The 19,188-nt window shown below is 48.1% G+C and overlaps 1 protein-coding gene and 1 long non-coding RNA gene across 3 annotated transcripts in view; both read right to left on the bottom strand.

The window, feature by feature from the left end:
• Positions 1 to 6,293: 6,293 nt before the first annotated feature.
• Positions 6,294 to 8,354, bottom strand: LOC132007488 (uncharacterized). 2 transcript variants are annotated; one of them, XR_009401371.1, is made up of 3 exons: positions 8,268 to 8,354; positions 7,380 to 7,544; positions 6,294 to 6,716 (listed from the first exon to the last, which is right to left on the bottom strand). It is a non-coding gene; the product is annotated as an uncharacterized LOC132007488 (long non-coding RNA). The 2 variants fall into 2 exon arrangements; XR_009401370.1 differs by having other exon boundaries at positions 6,295 to 6,716; positions 7,427 to 7,544.
• Positions 8,355 to 16,563: 8,209 nt separating this feature from the next.
• The window catches only part of HPRT1 (hypoxanthine phosphoribosyltransferase 1), a 39,064-nt gene continuing 36,439 nt past the window's right edge, over positions 16,564 to 19,188 (bottom strand). Inside the window, exons 7-9 of the mRNA XM_059385450.1 lie at positions 18,327 to 18,373; positions 17,825 to 17,901; positions 16,564 to 17,302 (exon numbers count right to left, since the gene is read on the bottom strand). Of these exons, the coding sequence (XP_059241433.1) occupies positions 17,255 to 17,302; positions 17,825 to 17,901; positions 18,327 to 18,373 (172 nt within the window). The 3' untranslated portion in view covers positions 16,564 to 17,254. The remainder of the gene's footprint in view (positions 17,303 to 17,824; positions 17,902 to 18,326; positions 18,374 to 19,188) is intronic.

Here is a 19,188-nt window from a genome sequence, read left to right on the forward strand (position 1 = left end):
CATGAAGCACGAAAGCCACGGTACAACCTGTGGCAGGATTCTGATGCCGCCTCCGTTGCTCTCATGTCCTGGGCGCGGAAAACAGCACCGCTACGCCCCACAGGGACTGGAAATGCACACAGGCCTGGTCCAGCAGCAGACAGAATTCAAAGGCAGTCAAGAGTGAGCCTGAAGCCCAACAGATGGGCTACCCATCTCCGCAGAGTCAGGGCTCCATCCTGCCACCGCCCTGGGAAGCTCAGTGTGCCTGGGGTGCTCGCGGTTGGCAGACCCTCCTTGGTGGGCGAACGGTGGCTGCAGATTCTCCAACACTCCTCCCACCGGGATGTGCATTCTGTGTCCCCTCCTCTCCAGTCTGGGCTGGCCTCCGAGACCTCCTGCCCAGTGTGGCAGAGGTGGTCTCACGGCTTCCACCTGGGTCTCTCGGAGCCCTGAGCTTCCACGCTTCCACGAGGACTTCGGGCTGGAGAAGCCCCGGGAGAGATGCCCATGGACTGTCCCCGAGACTCCACTAAGGAGGGAAAGAGAGGCCTGGGCAGTCCCTTACTAGTCCAATCTGCCAGCGGTCAGGTCATCCCTGCTGAGTCCTGGGATATCACAAGACATCCTGGCCGAATGGCAGATTCCCGGGCAAAAGAAAGGATTTGTGGTTGTTTGAAGAGCGAAGTTTTGGGGTGGTTTGTTACACGGAAGTTTATAAGTAGGACTCTCCCTGCTGCGCGTGCTGACTTAGCACTTTCGGTAGCATCAGTCCGGCAAAGGGAGGCAGGGCAAGGACAGAGCAGGTGGAGGGAACAGAGAAACCCACACTGCTGTGCCCCGAGTTCAAAAGTATGAGCACCACTGGGGGTAGGTGGGAAGCGGTTAGACAGCGAAGGCGAAAACTTTATTTTTACTTTCTATTTACAGCAAGTGAAAATGGGTTTTCTTTACCGGAGTGAAATGAAATTATACTTAAAAATAAATTTATGTTGGGGCGCCTGGGTGGCTCAGTGGGTTAAGCCACTGCCTTCGGCTCGGGTCATGATCTCAGGGTCCTGGGATCGAGTCCCGCATCGGGCTCTCTGCTCAGCGGGGAGCCTGCTTCCCCCTCTCCCTCTGCCTGCCTCTCTGCCTAGTTGTGATCTCTCTCTGTCAAATAAATAAATAAAATCTTTTTAATAAATAAATAAATAAATAAATTTATGTCACACTCCTCAAGATGGCTACTATGGAAAAAAATATATAAATCAAAACAGAAAGGAACAGTGTCGGTCAGGAGATGGAGAAATTGGAACTCTTGTGCATGTCTTCAATGGTGCGGCCGCTGTGGAAAACGGCATGGCCATAATGTCCAGCAATCCCACTTCTGAGTGTATACCCGAAAATACTGAAAGCAGAGATTCAAATGGTATCTGGACGCCAGTGTTCATAGCAGCATTATTGACGACAGCCAAAAGGTAGAACGACCTGCTCGGGTCATGATCTCAGGGTCCTGGGATCGAGCCTCGCATCGGGCTCTCTGCTCAGTGAGGAGCCTACTTTTCCCTCTCTCTCTGCCTGCCTCTCTGCTTACTTGTGGTCTCTGTCAAATAAATAAATAAATAAATTTTTTTAAAAAAGGGAGGGAATTCTGACACCTGCTACAAAATGGCGGCACCTTGAGGACATTACACTCAGAGAAGTAAGGCAGTCCCCAAAACCAAGCATCCTAAGATTCCAATTAGGTCAGTTAGATCCCTATATGAGTGCAGCACCGCCCCCCCCCCCAGTGGCGAGCTGGGACCCTCCACAGGCGCCTGCGGGGTTCCTGCCTCCCCAGGGATGCAGAGTGCAGGTAGGCAGGGCCCCTGATCCTGGATGGCCCCATCCCAGGAACCGCCTGGCCTACTACCCAAGCCTGGGGGGAGTGGAGTCTGCAGGAGAAGACCCAGGCCTCCCAACTGTCCCTGCTCATTCCGACCCCCCCGCCCCCGCTCACACCCCACTGCCACCAACCCTGCCACCAACCCTGCCTCCGCCCCTGGACATCAACTCTGCCTGTGACCACCCATGGGACACAAACCTCAGTGCCTCAGACGAGTGATGATGCCTGCATGTGGAGGTGTGGCCCAGGTGAGTTTAGGAAGGCATCAATATGGGGGTGGGGTGAATTACAAAAGATCTGCTCTTGGTAACACCCTCATGCAGCTCAGGACGGGAGTTACTGGCTAACCCAAAAGCAGAACATTTCCTGGAAAGTCTAAATGAGTAAGTCCAGGGCCCTCACCCCTAGCCGCCTTTCCCCAGAGCCCCCAGCACGCTGGCAACCTGGCATACATCCACCAGTCTGGAGACTGGAGTTTAACTCCATGCGGTGGACTCCTTCGACACGTCTTGTCCCTTCCCGTGGGCCATGTGTGGTTTCAGCCACATACACACCCCGTTTTGTTCAAGATCACACTGACCTCGAGCTGGTAGTGTTCGACCTTCGGGGAGCATGAGGTTTCTTTCTGGTTGCATTTTCCAGGTCTTCTCTGATGCTGTGCACACCGTGGTCTGAATATCTGCGCCCCGCTCCATTCAGATGTTGAAACCCACCCCCTAAGGGCATGGGATCAGGTGGTGGCACCTTTGGGAGATGATTAGGTCCTGAAGGTGGAGCCCTCATGAATGGGAGCAGTGCCCTTACACAGGAGGCTCCAGAAGGATCTGTCGCCTCTATCATGGGTGGACACATTGAGAAGATGACTGTCTTTGAACCAGGCAGCGAGTCCTCACCAGACACCAGATCTGCTGGGGCTAGGACCCCAGACTTCCCAGCCTCCGGGCCTATGGGAAAGTAACGTGTGTTGTGAACAAGCCAGTGCATGTGTGTAGGTGCCTATCTGGTTCACTCTTACCAGCAGCCTGAAGTGCGCTCAATTACCAGCCCCGGATTAATGTTCTACCGATGGGGAGGTGGGAGCGGGTGTTTAAATGCTCCAGGTTCTTGTTCTCCTCCGTCAATTCCAGGACACCTCCCAGGGCTCCTAAAGAGACACTGGGGAGGGGGCTGGGGGATGAAACCCCTGTTTCCCGCAGGGGTGACCTCAGTCATGCACGTTTACATTGGCTCTCTCTCTTTCCATGTCACTCTCTCAGTGACTCAGTCACTCTCTCACTCCAAACTCTCGAGACCACGTCCTAAATAAACTGCCTGCTCTCAAATCCTTTTCTCAGCCTCCACTTTTCAGGAAATCTTCATTTAGATGTCTTCCATTTGGAGATGCCATAAGGAAACATCTGTGTGTTGGTCCAGGCATTCTAGAACGAAGCCAGTGGAGGGGCCTGACCCATGCCACAGCGCTTCCGGTCAGCATGTTCCTATCTCATGGCTAAATATGGCTCAGGACCCGCAAGTGGGACTAGAGTAAGGTGAGATGTCCAGGCTGCACAATTTAAGGAGGCACGTACTCTCACGTGCTGACTGCCTTGCACGAGCCTGAGAAGGGAGTGCGTCCTTAAACTCTACACGCTCAGGTCCTGATTGTCTCACCAGGACCGGGTTCTGGCCAAGACACTAGTAAAAAACATGGAAGATTAAAATAGACAAGGGGTGCCTGGGTGGCTCAGTTGGTTAAGCGTTTGCCTTCAGCTCAGGATCGGGCTCCGGGCTCAGCGGGGGTCTGCTTCTCCCTGTGCCCCTCCTCCCTCTCGTGCACGCTCTCACTCACTCACTCACTCTAATAAATAAATACAATCTTTTTCAAAAAAGGATTAAAGCAGACAAGAAAAAGAAACTCAAAAAGGAAATCATGCACGTGGCAGAAAACAACTTTTAAAAAATCCACACTATCCTCAGAGATGTAATTCATCGAGAAAGGGCATTTAAGGAACAAGAAAGGGCTCTTGCAAATTAAAAGTTTAGGATAGCTCTCAGAGAGTAGAACGAACAAAAAGGCAAAGAGTGGGAAAAATAGGGTTGAAAGGAAAAAGGACGTTAGAGAGTTATTCCAGGAGACAAATATTAGACACTCGAGAAAGAGAGCAGGGGGGAGTAAAGGTGGAGAGGAGATTACTGAAAAAATAATACATGAAAATACCCAGAGCTGAAGGACATGAGCTTCCAGTTTGAAAGAATACAGTGTGCCCAGCACCGTGAGTGAAAAGAGCCCAGATCAAGGCACTTCATGATGACAATTTCAAACACAAGGATAGAGAGAAGATTTAATCGCTTCCAGGAGGAAAAAAAAAAAAACAACAACGCATAGATTAGATGAAAAGGATCAGAACCGGCATCTAGAAGACAGAGAAGCAATGCCTTCAATATTAAAATTAACATCCAACTACAATTCCAAATCCAGCCAAACCAACGATTATGAGAATAGGAGTTTCAAACACACAAGGCCTCAAAAAATTAATTCTTTTTTTAAGAGTTAATTTATTTACTCTAGAAAAAGAGAGGAGGGGTAGAAGCAGAGGGAGAGGGACAAGCCGACTCCGTGCGGAGGGAAGAGCCCAATGGCAGGCTCAATGTTAGGACCCTGAGATCACGACCTGAGCCAAAACCAAGAGTCCCACACTTAAGCAACTCAGTCCTCCAGGCGCCCCCTAAAAAATTAATTCTTATGCATGCTTTCTCAGGAAGATGTATGCCACCAAAACGAAGAAGACCTCAGCTCCTGTAAATGGCAGACTAGGTATTCCAGACCAACACTCCTACTGGGGACAAAATAATCCTAGGGAGAAAGTGGTGAGCCAAGATCCGGGAGAGGCCAAGAACCCAGAGAGATGAGAACAGCTCTTCAGGTCACTTCGGCTCAGGGAGATTTTTCCAACCAGGAAGAAGCAGCTGAGAGATCACGTGCTTCGGGTGGCCTCCCAGGGACCGGGAACAAAAGTCAGAGTCCAGGGTCAGGCCAAAGTAAAGACTCTGGTAAACTGTCACCCGCCTTGGCCTGGTATCCTGAGAAGCAGTGCCCTAGCAGAAAAACCTCACACCCTGAAATCAGGTTAAGTTTACTTCAGATAGCTAGGAGCCCCAGGCACCAAGGGAAAACAAAGTCTTCTTTGGAGAACAACAGTACTTTGGCTTCAAATTATTTCCTTAAAATCTAATGTCCAACACAAAGACGCATAAAAATTAAAGACAACGCCAAGCAAGAACGAGTAGAAATCACAGCCAACAGAAATAAATGCAGAAGAGCTGCAAATACCAGAATTTGCGAGCATGATCGTAAAACAACGATCGCTTATTTTGCTCGAGAAGAAAATGCCGAGCTTTCCAAAGGTGGGGGGGAATCTGGACACTATAAAGTGAGACCTAGATTAAAAATGAAAGAAACCAAAGCATGAGAGTCAGCCAATTAAGTAAGACAGGGAGAGGGGATCCATCAAACAGGGGATGCAACACAGAAGTACAAAGGGAATCCCCAAGTTCAGATGCGAGCAGGAGTTGGAAGCCCTCTGGAGATTGTTTTCCAAGAGGAAAGACAGGGTAACTGATTGGCTTATCGACTCACCTGAAAGCTGTTTACAAAGTGACTGCACCTTCTGAGAACACTTAGCCAAGGATTTGAAGAAAGGGGGGTGGGGGGGGGGGTGCGGGCAGAGGGGCCAAGGGTGCGGGTTCGGGACAGTCCGGTTTTATTTGTTTTTAAGTTTAATTTTCACGTAATGTCTTCTTTGGCCCATGGGTCATTTAGAAGTGCATCAATTTACTAATACTGGGGAATTTCCTCCCTTCTTTGGGGTTAATAAAATACCTCTTCGTGGGGTGCCTGGGTGGCTCAGTGGGTTAAGCCTCTGCCTTCAGCTCAGGTCATGGTCCCAGGGTCCTGGGATCCAGCCCTGCATTGGGCTCTCTGCTCAGCAGGGGGCCTGCTCCCCCTGCTCCTCCCACCCCGGTCTGCCAGCCTCTCTGCCTACTTGTAATTTCTTTGTCAAATAAATAAATAAAATCTTTTATAAAAACAACTCTTTGTGATACATGCTACGTCTTCTTAGCTGTACCTCTTTTTGCTATTTTCAGTGGTTGCTTTAGGTTAAAACTATGTGTCTTTCGTCTAGAGAGTCTCCTTAGAGTGACACTCCACGCCCAAAACATCAACTTCCCAACTCCCCTTCTCGCTTTATGTGTGACGCCACAGATCTACTAACCTTCCAACACAATAGTTAGTTCCATACGGCTGCCCTCCTATTCTCGGTGTCACTTTGTCGTTATCTTTTACTTCCACAACTATTGTAAACCCCAGTGTACAGTTTTTGCTATTTCTGTTAGAGAATCTTTTGCCCTTTAAGTCCTTCTGGAGCCATTTCTCTATGGTCTGAAGGACACCTTTTCACAGTTTCTTTCCTTTATTTTTTTTAAGATTTTTATTTATTTATTTGTCAGAGAGAGAGAGAGAGAGAGAGCAGAAGCAGGGGGAGCGGCAGGCAGAGGAAGAAGCAGTCTCCCTGCTGTGCAAGAAGCCCGATGTGGGACTTGATCCTGGGACTCTGGGATCATGAAGATAGACGCTCAACCGACTGAGCCACCCAGGCATCGCCCTTTAATGGTTTCTTGTAACAAAGGTTTGCTGGTGACACATTTTTTCGCTTTTGGTTTATCTGAAGCTCTGTCTCCCACTCATTTGCAAAAGATCGTTTTGGGTGGATGTAGGTCCTCTTGGGTCATGATCTCGGAGTGGTGGGATTGAGCGCTTTGGCGGACTCTGCACTGAGCAGGGATTCTGCTTGAGATTTTCTTGCTCCCTCTCCCTCTGTCATCTCTCTCCCTAAAATAAATAAATAAATCTTAAAAAAAAGAGTTGCCATTTACTGACTACCTACCCCATGGTATTGGAGGGGGACCCCTCAGTGGCATGTGAGATTCAGAGAAGTTGAAAGGAAGTGAGGGTGAACATAGGAATACAAACACATTAGGAGACACATGTTGGTCTTCTCATGCAGTAGCCTGGAAATGTGCATGACACACACAGCTGAGCAACAACAACAACAACAAAAGGTCATGGTCAGATATAAAATGTGATTACAATTAGGATAAAAAACACTGCACTTCTGATTGCATTTGGATGATTCACTTCCTTGTTTTCTGTATTTCTCACATTTTTAAAAATCAGCATTAAAAACTGTAAGAGGACAAATCGAGGCTTTCTTCTGGATATAATCAGGATGATTGAAAAAGAATGATTGAAGAGGCGGGGGGGGGGGAATCAGAGTGCATACGCTTCCTTTTTAAAATTACTCCTTTTCTGTTTCAGCTGCGATAGAGCTAGTTTCATTTTTTCTGATGCTATACAATTAGATATATACACAAAAGCTCAAGAACCAAACAACCTGATTAAAAACTAGGCAAAGACTTGAATAGACAAGTCTCCAATGAAGATATACATTTAAATAGCCAATGGGCACGTGAAAAGATGTTCAGCATCACTAACCACGAGAGAAATGCAGATCAAAACTATGATGAGAGACCACTTCATACCCTTCGGGGTGGCCATTAACAAGAAAACAGGAGGCACTTTGGCTGGTTCAGTCCATACAGCTTACAACTCTTGACCTCAGGGTTGTGAGTTTGAGCCCCACGTTGGTGACAGAGTTTACTTAAAAAAAAAAAAAGTAAAATATTAAAAAACAAAGAAAACAGACAATAACAAGTGTCAGCAAGGATATAGAGAGAATGGCACCCTTGTGCTTTGCGGGTGGGCATGTGAAATGGTGTTGTCACTGCAGAAAACAGCCTTACTGGGAATGGATACAAAAGCATCAATTTTGGAAGATGGCAAAATTCTGGAGACAGATTGTGGTGGTGGTTGCTTAAAGCCACTGAACTGTATACTCAAAAATATTTTAAATGGCAAATTTTACATTAGGTATATGTTAGCACAATAGAAGCACTAGAACCCCCCCCCCCCACCGAGATAATAATCATTAACATTTGGGAAACTCAACATGCCGTGCCTCTTCTACACTTATGTATATGCATGTCGCATGTTGTTTTTTTCTTTTTCCTCCTTGCAGAAGTCCTACTAATTTTAGGATTGTTTTATTAGATTGCAAGTGTCTAGAGAATCCTATTTCAAATACGAAGTGTAGAGAATCATGTGTCCCCACCACGCAGCCTTCACAAATTTTACCATTTCCCATGCTTGCTTGAGATCTTTTATAAAAGTCTTTGAGCATGTTATATTTAGGACCTATATGACACATACCCATAAAATAAAAACGCATATTTGCGAACCTACAACACCCAACCTTAGCATTAGGCCCTTAAGGATACCTTTGAATCTACCTGTGTCCCCCCAACTCATCTCACCTCTTCCTACCTGTGCCTCCTTCTCCCAAGAAACACCATCCTGACTTCTGGGTTTATTATTCCCTCGCTTAAATAACTTGTCACTTAGATATATAGCTCTATTCTGGCCACCTTTTGCCGCCTAAGAAAGTACCACAAAACTTAATGACTTAAAGCATCAACCATTTAATTACATCTCGTGATTTTATGGGTCAGGAATTCAGGCAGGTTTCAGCTGGGTGATTCTTTTATTTCCTGTAGCCGATGGGCTGGTCTGGAAGGTTCCATGTGGGATAGAAGACTGAGTTCAGCTGAGATGGTCTACTGGAAGCTTCCAGAATTTCTCATATGGTAGCTCAGGCCTTCCCATCACCCTTCTTCAGTGATACTAGCTCATGACCTATTTCCCCTGGCTCCTGTATTTTTGGGAAACAAGTCCCAGACATCGAGTCATTTTCATCTGTAAATAATTTAGTCTGTTGTTTCTAAAATATAGGACTCTTGTTTTGTTTTTGTTTTGTTTTCTTTTCTTTTAAACAGATCCACGATCTATTATTCCACATTTTAAAAACCACAGTAATTCCTTGGTACCAATGTACATTTGAGCCAGGGTTCACATTTCCAGTTGTCTCATGTCATAAATGTGTATCTTCAAGTTCACTTGGGTTTTGATCTAAATGAGGTCCTGGCTGAGATTTCTTTCAGTCTCTTAATTTTCTTTCGGAAGTCTTAAGGTTTCCTCCCTCATGTTTTTCCTTGCAGTTTATCTGTTGAAGAAACCAGGTTGTTTGCCCAACAGATAAACAATTGATAGTATCTTGGACTCAGCGAAAACCAGGAATATTTTTGCTTTATCAAACTTCTCATTGTTTCTACATTCTCCATTTTTCACTTAATGAACACAATTCTCCACTTTCTTGGCACTTGCGAGCATAGGGGTCGGTTGCCTCCCTCACACCGAATCCCGGCCATGCCCTCTTAACCAGGTTCTGAGTTTGTGCTATGTGTCCTGAGGGGAAATGGACTCTAATCTTAGCTCCGGAAGTGGGCCTGATGGGCCAGAGGGCAATCCCACCCCCTGCCCCCCTCGCCAGTGACTGGCGACGAAATGGACATCTGTGCCCGTTCTGGCTAGCGAGACACCAGGAGGGACTTCTCATCACTTCTCAAAGCAAGTTGACACAGAGGGCCATTCTCAGAGAAGCTTGCTCCCCGATGGCAGCTGGCGCCCCTCACCTGACCACAGGAGGGTTGCCCTTAGGATGAAGCTGGTCCGGGGCAGCCACTGGGAGCCTGGCATCATCATGGAGCCAGGGCTGGGGTGGGGGCGAGGTTGTCACACCGAGCGGGCTGGAGCCACTCCTGGGCTTCCCAGTTCTGCAGCCAATGCCCTTTATCGTGTAAGCTGGTCTGAGCCAGGCACTCTGACAGGAAGCCTAGATCATCCTAACAGATACAGAAGCCCTTAAAATGGCCCTGATCTACTCTGCCGCCTTTCTCCCTTATCGCTCCTCTTGACAGCCTCTCTGCCAGGGCCAAAATAGACTCCTCACCATTTCCCACACTACCCTGTGATTTGTTTTTAACCCATGCCTCTGCCCAAGCAGATCCTTTGGCTGAAGCGTTTTCCCCAACCTTCCTTCCTCTCTATCTACCTATCCAAACCTTTCCTGTTCTCCAAAGTCATATTTTATTTTTTTAAGATTTATTTGAGAGAGAGAACGGGGAGAGGGGCAGACGGGCACAGAGAAAAGCAGGCTCCCCACTGAGCAGGGAGCCCGATGCGGGGCTCGATCCCAGGACCCCAGGATCATGACCTGAGACAAAGGCAGACACTTGACCCACTGAGCCACCCAGGCGCTTCTCCAAAGTCATATTTTAAATGCTGCTGCCTTTCCCTGCTCGTTGAGTTTTCTCTGAATTCCCATTACGTTAGGTGTCCCCTCTTCTCCAGCACTGAACGGAGCCTGGCCTTGCGTTAGAACACTGGTAGACTTGCCCCCCTCTCCTTCCTGGACCTTAGGCACCTCGGGGATGTGGACCTTTTGCATTCAGCACTTTCCCGGAAACACCGAACACCCAGCCTGAGACCCAGGAAGGCCCCATCATCACCTCCCGAATGGGACAGTTTTCAATGAAGCCTTGGTGATGTTGTAAAGAAACTGCTATGTTGCTGAATTTACAAGGAAGACGTGTCAACACATTTTGATAACGGGGAGGGTGGCATCGACCGAGGGCAATGTCTTCCCCAGGTCCCAAGCAAAGGCCAGGTGGCCTCTCGTGGCCTTTGTCTCACCGCGCCTGAGCAGAACAAGGCTTCCGACAGTTAACAGAATATTTTCAGAAAGGTGACTTCAGACGTGAGGAGCTTCAGGGAGACCCAGGATGAGGAAGGACCATATAATTTAAGAAAAAGGTGGGACCAATGTTGGTCGTTGTCATCACATCCCAGTTGGAGTAGTGGTCATGTTTCCAGATGTCACCCTGGACAGCGTCCTTATGTCTCTGGGGCTCAATCCCCTCATCTAAGAAAATGGCGTTGACACTGGTACCTACCTCTGGGAGCTGTCACGAACAGGAAAGAGGCGACATGTGCTCAGCACAGACAGGGCTGCCACTAGAAGCCAGGAAGATGATGATCGTGGAGTGGGCGGGAGAAGGAGCAGAAAGCTGGGGTGATGGCAACGGGCCGGCGGTGACGGGGAGAGGACAAACTACCTCTGACTAGACCTGTCCATATCGCTCTCACTCTTATTATATTCCATAATAACCATAATAATCACAACTAAGATATGAGAGCCTACATAAAATACGCGAACAAATGAATCAAACTGCGTGACAGGTGAACACCACAGCTGCGCTAAGAGGGAGGGAGAAGAAAGTAATTCTGGAAAACAGTATTTCCATTGGATACTGTTAAGGCTTACAACAAAAAGATCTGCCCAAAAGGCAGACTGGGCTCTAGTCAGTTACATCATCTGTCATGGGCACACGTGACTCCTTTATGATACGGGGTTGAACAAGGAAGTGAATGGAGCCAGAGTCTCAAAGTCAAAGCAAAAAGTTCCAAAGAGGCAAGGAGGCTAGAACGAATCCTGGGGTGTGGATGAGAGCAGCGGCCAGTGTGAACTCCTTCTTTTCCTACGTATACAGACGCAGAAATAGACATAAGGGTGCGGGTATGTGCGTGAGGGTACATGTTCCCTCTTCTAGCTCGGCCCATCAGGAGGCCCCGGAAGCCAGGACACCCTGACAGTGATGAGCAGGGCCAGCTGCCACATCCAGGATGAACCCGTCAAGGACACAGGGAGTGGGGGGCGCCCACAGGGCAGGTGCCGGGATGAGCCCTCCAGAGGACGCCATGCGCGGGAGAACTGAACTCGTTCACGGTCACAGCTCTCAAATATTCTCATGATGAAGGCAAAAGGAAAAAGAAACGCCAAGAAAAGGGAGCTCTACTGTAAAGCTACCAAGTTTCAAAGTCACTTCGGTCATGAATCATCATGAGAAGGCTCATTACGAAGTACACCCATGTCATGTAAAGAGAAAACTTGAAAGAATTTGGCAGTTTTTATCAGTAATGCTTGAAGTTACAGCTAATAATGAAAAACCATGAAAAAATCATTACTCTTTCAAGTGGTTTGAAGGATCTATAAAATTCACATTTAAAAATGGCAGAGAGCACACACACAATCCTTCATGCCAAAGAGTCACTTTGTCTGAAGCTGCCCACGGGTCGTAAAATAAGCCAGTTGAAAAATTCGGAGATCGCACTGGAGGAACTCCGGAATCATCTTTGAAAACGGTTCCCAGTGCTGGAGGAAGTCAGCGCACATTCTTAAAGATCAGCTGGGCCCTCAAAAAGCTGCTCAATGTACAAGTCCTTTGGAATTAGTACCTCCAACAAGCTTAGTATTTTTCTCTGGGCCCTCGGTGTACTAGTTTGCACATTAAGAGCCAGGCTCTAAAGGTTAAGTGGTAATGGATGAAGAGGCCAGGTTCCGGAGTAAGACCGCCTAGGTTCAAATTCCTAGCTGTGTGATCCTGGGCAAATTACACAACCTCTCTGAGCCTGTATTTCTTCATTTGCAAAATCGGGTTGATTAAAAAACATCTACCTCCTAGGGGTATCACAAAGATTCGACAGTGCTTAGTAAGGCTCCACTGCATACAGTAACAATTCAATAAAGGTTAGCGAGTGTTAACAAGAAATCAAATTCTGGTGGTGGTTTTTTGCTTTGCTCAACCTGAGACAACATTTTGCTTGTCATTCTGGGCAATTCAGGTACCATTTTTAAAAATTTTATCTGCTTTTTAACTTCCTGTCCTTTATCCAACAAATGTTTTCCCTGTCCTGGTAGGTGCTGGGCACCAGGCAGGGAAAGGGGCAAAGTGCTGCCCTCACGGGGCTGGGGGTCTACAAGCGAAGCCAGGCAAGAACTAGAGTAAGAAAAGATCCATTGGGCAGGTGTTTGTCTGGGAACGGCTCTGCCCCAGATGTCACCACCTAGGCCATGTAAACACAGTCGACGGCCTCTGGACCCAAGTCTCAGACACTCCATGACCCTGCCAGGAACAAAGAGAGGTGAGCAGCCGAGCGACAAGCTGTCACAAGGCTGTTGTGCCCCTCCCGATCTCACAGGGTCTGCCACAAGGCAGCTTCTCATCGGCCCCCTAAGTTCAGGCTAAGCCATGGGGCCTTTGACATCGCTAAGGGTAACTGCCTGGGCCACTTCCTTCCCAGCCAAGCATGGGGCAGAGTGGCCACCGTGGCCATTGCTGCCCTGTGGGGAAGGCGTGACCACCTGATGGTGCTGAGGGCCACGGGGAACCGGAAACAGGTCATGTCATGGAGGGTCGCTTTGAGGCTGTTAGAGAAGGAGGATCAGAGAGGGGTTCACTAGGGTGACCCGTAGAGCCAGCTCGGCAGATGGGGGGAACTGAGTGACGGGCACAAGGAACTGCAGGAACGGAGGCTCTGAGGTCATGGGGGGGGGGGGGGGGGGGGTGGCAGGCGTGAGAAACTGAAAGAAGAGCGGTGTGGCTGAAGTGAAGGGAGCAAGGACAGGTGACGTGAGGTGGCCGGGAGCTGGCTCACAGGAGAGCTTGCAGGCCACGCGACGGCCTGCTTTCAAGTGTTAACCAGGCAAGTGATATAGTCTGATTTCTGGGGTTTGTTTTTTGTTTTTTTAAGATTTTGTTCATTAGAGGGGCGCCTGGGTGACTCGGTGGGTTAAGCCGCTGCCTTCAGCTCGGGTCATGATCTCAGGGTCCTGGGATCGAGCCCCACATCGGGCTCTCGGCTCAGCGGGGAGCCTGCTCCCCCCCCCCCCCCCCTGCTTGTGATCCCCCCCCCTCAAATAAAAAAAAAAAAACTTAAAAAAAAAAAAGATTTTGTTCATTAGAGAGAGAGCATGAACGGGGGGAGGGCTCAGGACCGACCTGAGCCCAAGGCGCACGCTTCACTGACTAAGCCACCCAGGCGCCCAATCTCAAAAGATCATCCAAAAAAGGCAAGCAGACACCGAGAGAAGAGGGGCCTACCCACAGCGTGGGGGTAAACGGGAACCGGGCAAAAGCAAGGGCAGCAGCCATCCCAGTGCTCCAGCGGAGGGAGACGGGCCCACGCAGCAGTGAGCAGTTGGGCGCGAGCGCAGTGTGCTTGCCGGCGGTGCGGCCCGGGCTTGCTGGCGGTGCTGCCTGGGCAGCAGCGAGCCGGGAACCCTACGCGATCCAACCTTGGGAGGCCCTGGGCTTTCACTCCCAAATGGGGAGCCCCAGGAAGGATCTGAGCCAAACCACCCCGTCTTCCTTTGAATCGCTTCAACAGCTGCACCACTGCACGGAGGCCGCGTGGGTGTCAGTCAGGGGGACGGTGACAAGACGGGAACTGGAGATGGGACTGCAGTCATCCGGGGAAGAAACGGGGGCTGATTTGCCCCTGGAGGCCTCCCTACCGCCACCTTGACAACTGAGCCTCCGAGGCGGTCTCTTCTGTGAAACATGCATAAAAGTAGCACACACAAAGCGCCTGGTGCCCCGTGTGACACAGGAGCCGGCTGTGACCCCTGACAGTGCTGGTCTGACTCCTGAAACCCCTGGCTACTTTCCGAACCGCTCTTGGAGGTTCCTGTGCCCTTAAAACTGCAAAGAAAAGCTTGATCACTACTTCCTACTTAAAAGTCCTCAAGGGCCACCTGTTACAGTGTAGACAAACCCTGCTGCACAGCCTCTGGCCCCATTACGCTATACACACACACACACACACAACCTTGCCTATCTTCCCCAGTACCTGGCACCCAGAGGGCACTCAGTGTGTTTCTAGAATCTCCAATGCAGGAAAGGACATGAACTGATTTAGAGCAGTAAGCCATCTTTGCACACGGAATTAAAATGGGGACCTACCTCTGTTTACAGACATGACACATACAGGAGTCACATACAAGCATTCACAACAGGGGGAACACGCAGAGGGTTTGGCACACACGAGTTTTCCAGATCTTTAAGCACCCATATTGCCTTGGATGGTAAGATCCCATGTTTCCATATCTCCCAAAATGAAGCAATTGAAATTTCATTTTCCATCCCTCATGAACATTCCTAGGACACGAGGCTGTGATGAAAGCACAGCCCCGAGGGTTACAGACGTGGGACAACTGTGACCAGCTGCTCCCAGGCTAAATGACTAAAGGGCCCCAGGAGGCTTTAGCATTTTTTCTTTCTTTTTAGTACTTTTCCTCTCCCTTGACAGACGACTGTTATTCCAGAAATTACTGCTGCTCCCGGTAGCGCGCCCCTTCCGTCATCCCATAGATGGATGGACTACGTTTCACCTGCTGCAAGTTGGTGAAGGAAATAAAAATGACTGGAAATGGGGTCCCGATGGCAGGTGAAGTAAGATGTGAGGCGTCTCCTTATGAGGAAAGGGGAAGTGCTGTCGCCTCAGGCGAGAGTGGCGAGAATCAGACAGATCTCAGTTCACATTCCACCGCTGACTGGCCGCACACCTCACTTCTCGAAACATCCATTCCTGCCAGGCTCAGCCACTGTATGGTGCACCTGGCAAGTCCCGGGCCCCGGTCCCATCTCACCTGCCCTGTCACAGCTCATTACTCCTCGCCATGGGCCTGTGAAGAGACACCACTGTCCCCATTTACCAGCTGAGAAAACAGGCCCCCGAGTTTAGCACCCCAAGGTCACAGAGCTAATAAGCAAAGGACAGTCCAACCCAGACCTCTTCACTACTCATTCATTCAACGACTGTCACCTGAGCTCCTAGTACCTTCGAGACACTGAGTGTATGTGTCAGTGAACAAGACAGGTAAAAGTTCTCATCTTCCTTATGGAGCTTACATTCTAGAAGACGCAGATAGGGGAGACAAACAGGAAGCCATACGAATGTAAACCACCCAGCTCGTGTTCAGGTTATGCCGCTCGGAACTGCCACCAGCTAACAGTTTTTTACCTGCCAGAAGGATCATTTCACACGGTTCCACCTAATAGGAGGTGGGAAGGGCGTCGGGAGTGGGGGGAGGCAGATGGGAAGCGGGGGGCACAGGGTCATGAAGATCAAATGAGGCAGGTAACAACAGTGAAAAGGCTGGATGAAACTAGAATGTTCCGGGACCGTAACAAATTATTACACGGTATTACTTCAAGTTCCCCACTTTGCTGCTGAGAATGGCAGCAAACTTTAAGGCATCCATGTGGCTAGATGGCTCCTGGGCTTGCTGGTTCACAGCTCACCTGGAGCCAAGAGGCCCCTGAGTGTTTGGGTTTAAAACATGTCTTCCGGGGTGCCTGGGTGGCTCAGTGGTTAAAGTCTCTGCCTTCGGCTCAGGTCATAATCTCAGGGTCCTGGGATTGAGTCCCGCATTGGGCTCTCTGCTCGGCAGGGAGCCCGCTCCCCCGCCTCCTCTGCCTGCCTCTCTGCCTACTTGTGATCTTTGTCTGTCAAATAAATAAATAAAATCTTTAAAAAAAAAAAAAAACCTGTCTTCCTGCTCCCAAGAAACAAGAGGTTCCGCTGGTGCCATTCTTCATCTACACAAAGATGAGCCTGCGATATGAACAATTTCCCAGGATCCCAAGAGAAAGCCCTGTTACTCAAACACAGTGACAAGTCATCAAGGCTACTGTGTGTTTGAAACTTACTGTGGGTGCGAATGTCACTAGCTTCCCCAACGCATTCTACCATATAATCACCATTCGCTGTGCTCGGTAAAGATTACAATTAAAAGAGCTGCTAAAACTTAACAGACAAGGAAAAAGTAACTGACAGAAAATGACACTAGGTTAATCTGTAGAGAAATGATAGGTATGCAGAGTTTCTTTTAAAGAGACAGCCTTTATTGTAGGGATGTTTACACTGAAGAATTCAAAACGTGGTAACGGGTTTTTGGTTTGTTTGGGTTTTTTTTTTTAATTTATTTACTGATTTGTATTTAAAAGGAAATGTTGACACAGATTCCCCAGAAATCATCTGAACAAGCGGGAGAGAACAATTAATCCTGCTGAAACAGTAAAATAATTCCAAGACATATGGTTCACCCAACAGACAAGACTGTAGATGCTGTTGCTGATAGGAAAACTGACTGCTCCTTACTCTTTTAAACACACAGTGATATATAATTAACAATATTCAATCACTTCTGTTCTTTCCTGAATATATAAAAATTAAAATACCAATTAAAAAACTAATATATCTTCTCTTTAAATGTTTCTTACAGATACAATTTCAATATTTTCATTCGATAGTGGTGTAGCTTAAGAGATTTTTTTTTTATTCACAAGTCAAACAACACTCCACGCCAAGAGAACAGATAGTCTATAGGCTCGTATTGCAAATAAAGACTTCAGGAATGGAGCAACGGGCATTTCTAAAATACAAAATGGATAAAATTCTGAGAGGATACATGCAATAAAGCTCTATGGAGCAGCTGGCCACAGAACCAGAACATTCTACTGATGATTTCAGTGGGGCTCCAGATGCTTCCGAACTCAACGTAAACTCTCATCTCAGGCTTTGTATTTTGCTTTTCCAGTTTCACTAATGACACAAACATGCTACAAGATAAAAATCCAGAGATTCACATTAGAAAAGCGTATCCTGCAATGGAAGGCAAGAACAGCATTTTGCACGGCTTGGGGGAACAGCGCTGCGCTGCAGGGGCTCCACCGGACAGACAGACAGACAGAGGCTAGCGGGGCCTTCCTCACTGGGTGCGGAAAGGCACACTCTTGCCTCCTGCCCACGGAGCAGAAGCAGGTGCTTGAAGGAGAGTGAGTGAAAAGACTTAGACCAGTTCATTTATTTCTCACTTATGACCACATCTATCATCTGAAATAATAATGGGACAGTTACTATATGTTAAAGCTGTTCGACTGTTGCAGCCAACAGAAGTGTCACCCCAGCCTGGCCAAGTTCCAGCTCTAAGGACGTCTGCGCTTGACTACAGCTTTATGTGACTAATGGGAACCATCAGTCTGTTCAAATTATGAGGTGCTGGAAAGAGAAAACAATTCCTCTCTTTCGTAAATTTTTATACAGGCTCTGAAAAATGAGTGAGAAAAAGAGGCATTACTTACATTCAAATCCCTGAAGTATTCGTTATAGTCAAGGGCATATCCTACAACAAACTTGTCGGGAATTTCAAATCCAACAACTGAAAAGAATCATAAATCATCACTCAGATACAGAAAACATCATTTTCGATTCAAATGCTTATGAATGTGCCTCTCTACAGATTCTCTCTAAAATCTTAAGGAAAAAAAAAATAAATACCCTCTGAAGTAACTCTCAACCATTTCAGAGAAAACTTTCTCAGGTTGGGGCGCCTGGGTGGCTCAGTGGGTTAAAGCCTCTGCTTTTGGCTCAGGTCATGATCTCGGGGTCCTGGGATCGAGCCCTGCATCAGGCTCTCTGCTTGGTGGGAAACCTGCTTCCCCCTCTCTCTCTGCCTGCCTCTCTGCCTACTTGTGATCTCTCTCTGTCACTCTGTCAAATAAATAAATAAAATCTTAAAAAAAAAAAAAAAAACTTGCTCCGGTTAAGGACAGTTAAATGACTGACAGAAAGTAATTCACTTACAGTCTGGTTTATAGCCAACACTTCGAGGGGTCCTCTTCACCAGCAAGCTGTTAATTACAAAATGTAACATGTGACATAGGGAGACATGACAGGGCATTACAAAAGGGGACATTCCTGCTTTGAGACATGGTCTCTCCTGCACCTAGAATATTTTCTATGTAGAAAGACTACGAAATGGGCAGCGAGCTTGCAGGGACCGGGCAGGACAGCAGTGAGCTCCCGCCACAGCCGAGACCCTTGCCTGATCCCCACTAGGAACATGACTGATGATTCTGAGATGATTCTGACCCCCGACTACTCACGCACCCATCAGAGGGCAGCAGATCAGAAGGATGAATGGATGGGGAGTGTCAACGGGCAGTTTCAGGATCCCTGGAAGGCCAATGCTACAACTGCAAAGGGGTGCGGGAGATGTGAGCGTCACCTTTTGAGACTCTTAATACGTGGCTTACAAAGATCGTGAGGCTAAAAATAACTAGCATGTTCAAGGAGCTTGTACTGATTTTTCAGAACAAAAACTGCAGTTGGGACACGCCACCTCTAACATAAGCTCATGTCGTAACCCAAGTGTGTACTGCCTGCTGGAATTTTTCAGCCATTAAGAAAACCTATTGGGGTGCCTGGGTGGCTCAGTGGTTAAAGCCTCTGCCTTCGGCTCAGGTCATGGTCTCAGGGTCCTGGGATCGAGCCCCGCATAGGGCTCCCTGCTTGGCAAGGAGCCTGCTCCCCCACCCCACTGCCTGCCTCTCTGCCTACTTATGATCATTGTCTGTCAAATAAATAAATAAAATCTTAAAAAACAAACAAACGTTAACAAACAAAAACATATGAAAATCCTATAAAAAAAAAGAGAAGCTATCAA

The sequence above is a fragment of the Mustela nigripes genome, chromosome X, assembly GCF_022355385.1.
Source record: "Mustela nigripes isolate SB6536 chromosome X, MUSNIG.SB6536, whole genome shotgun sequence".
In the NCBI taxonomy this organism is placed as follows: domain Eukaryota; kingdom Metazoa; phylum Chordata; class Mammalia; order Carnivora; family Mustelidae; genus Mustela; species Mustela nigripes.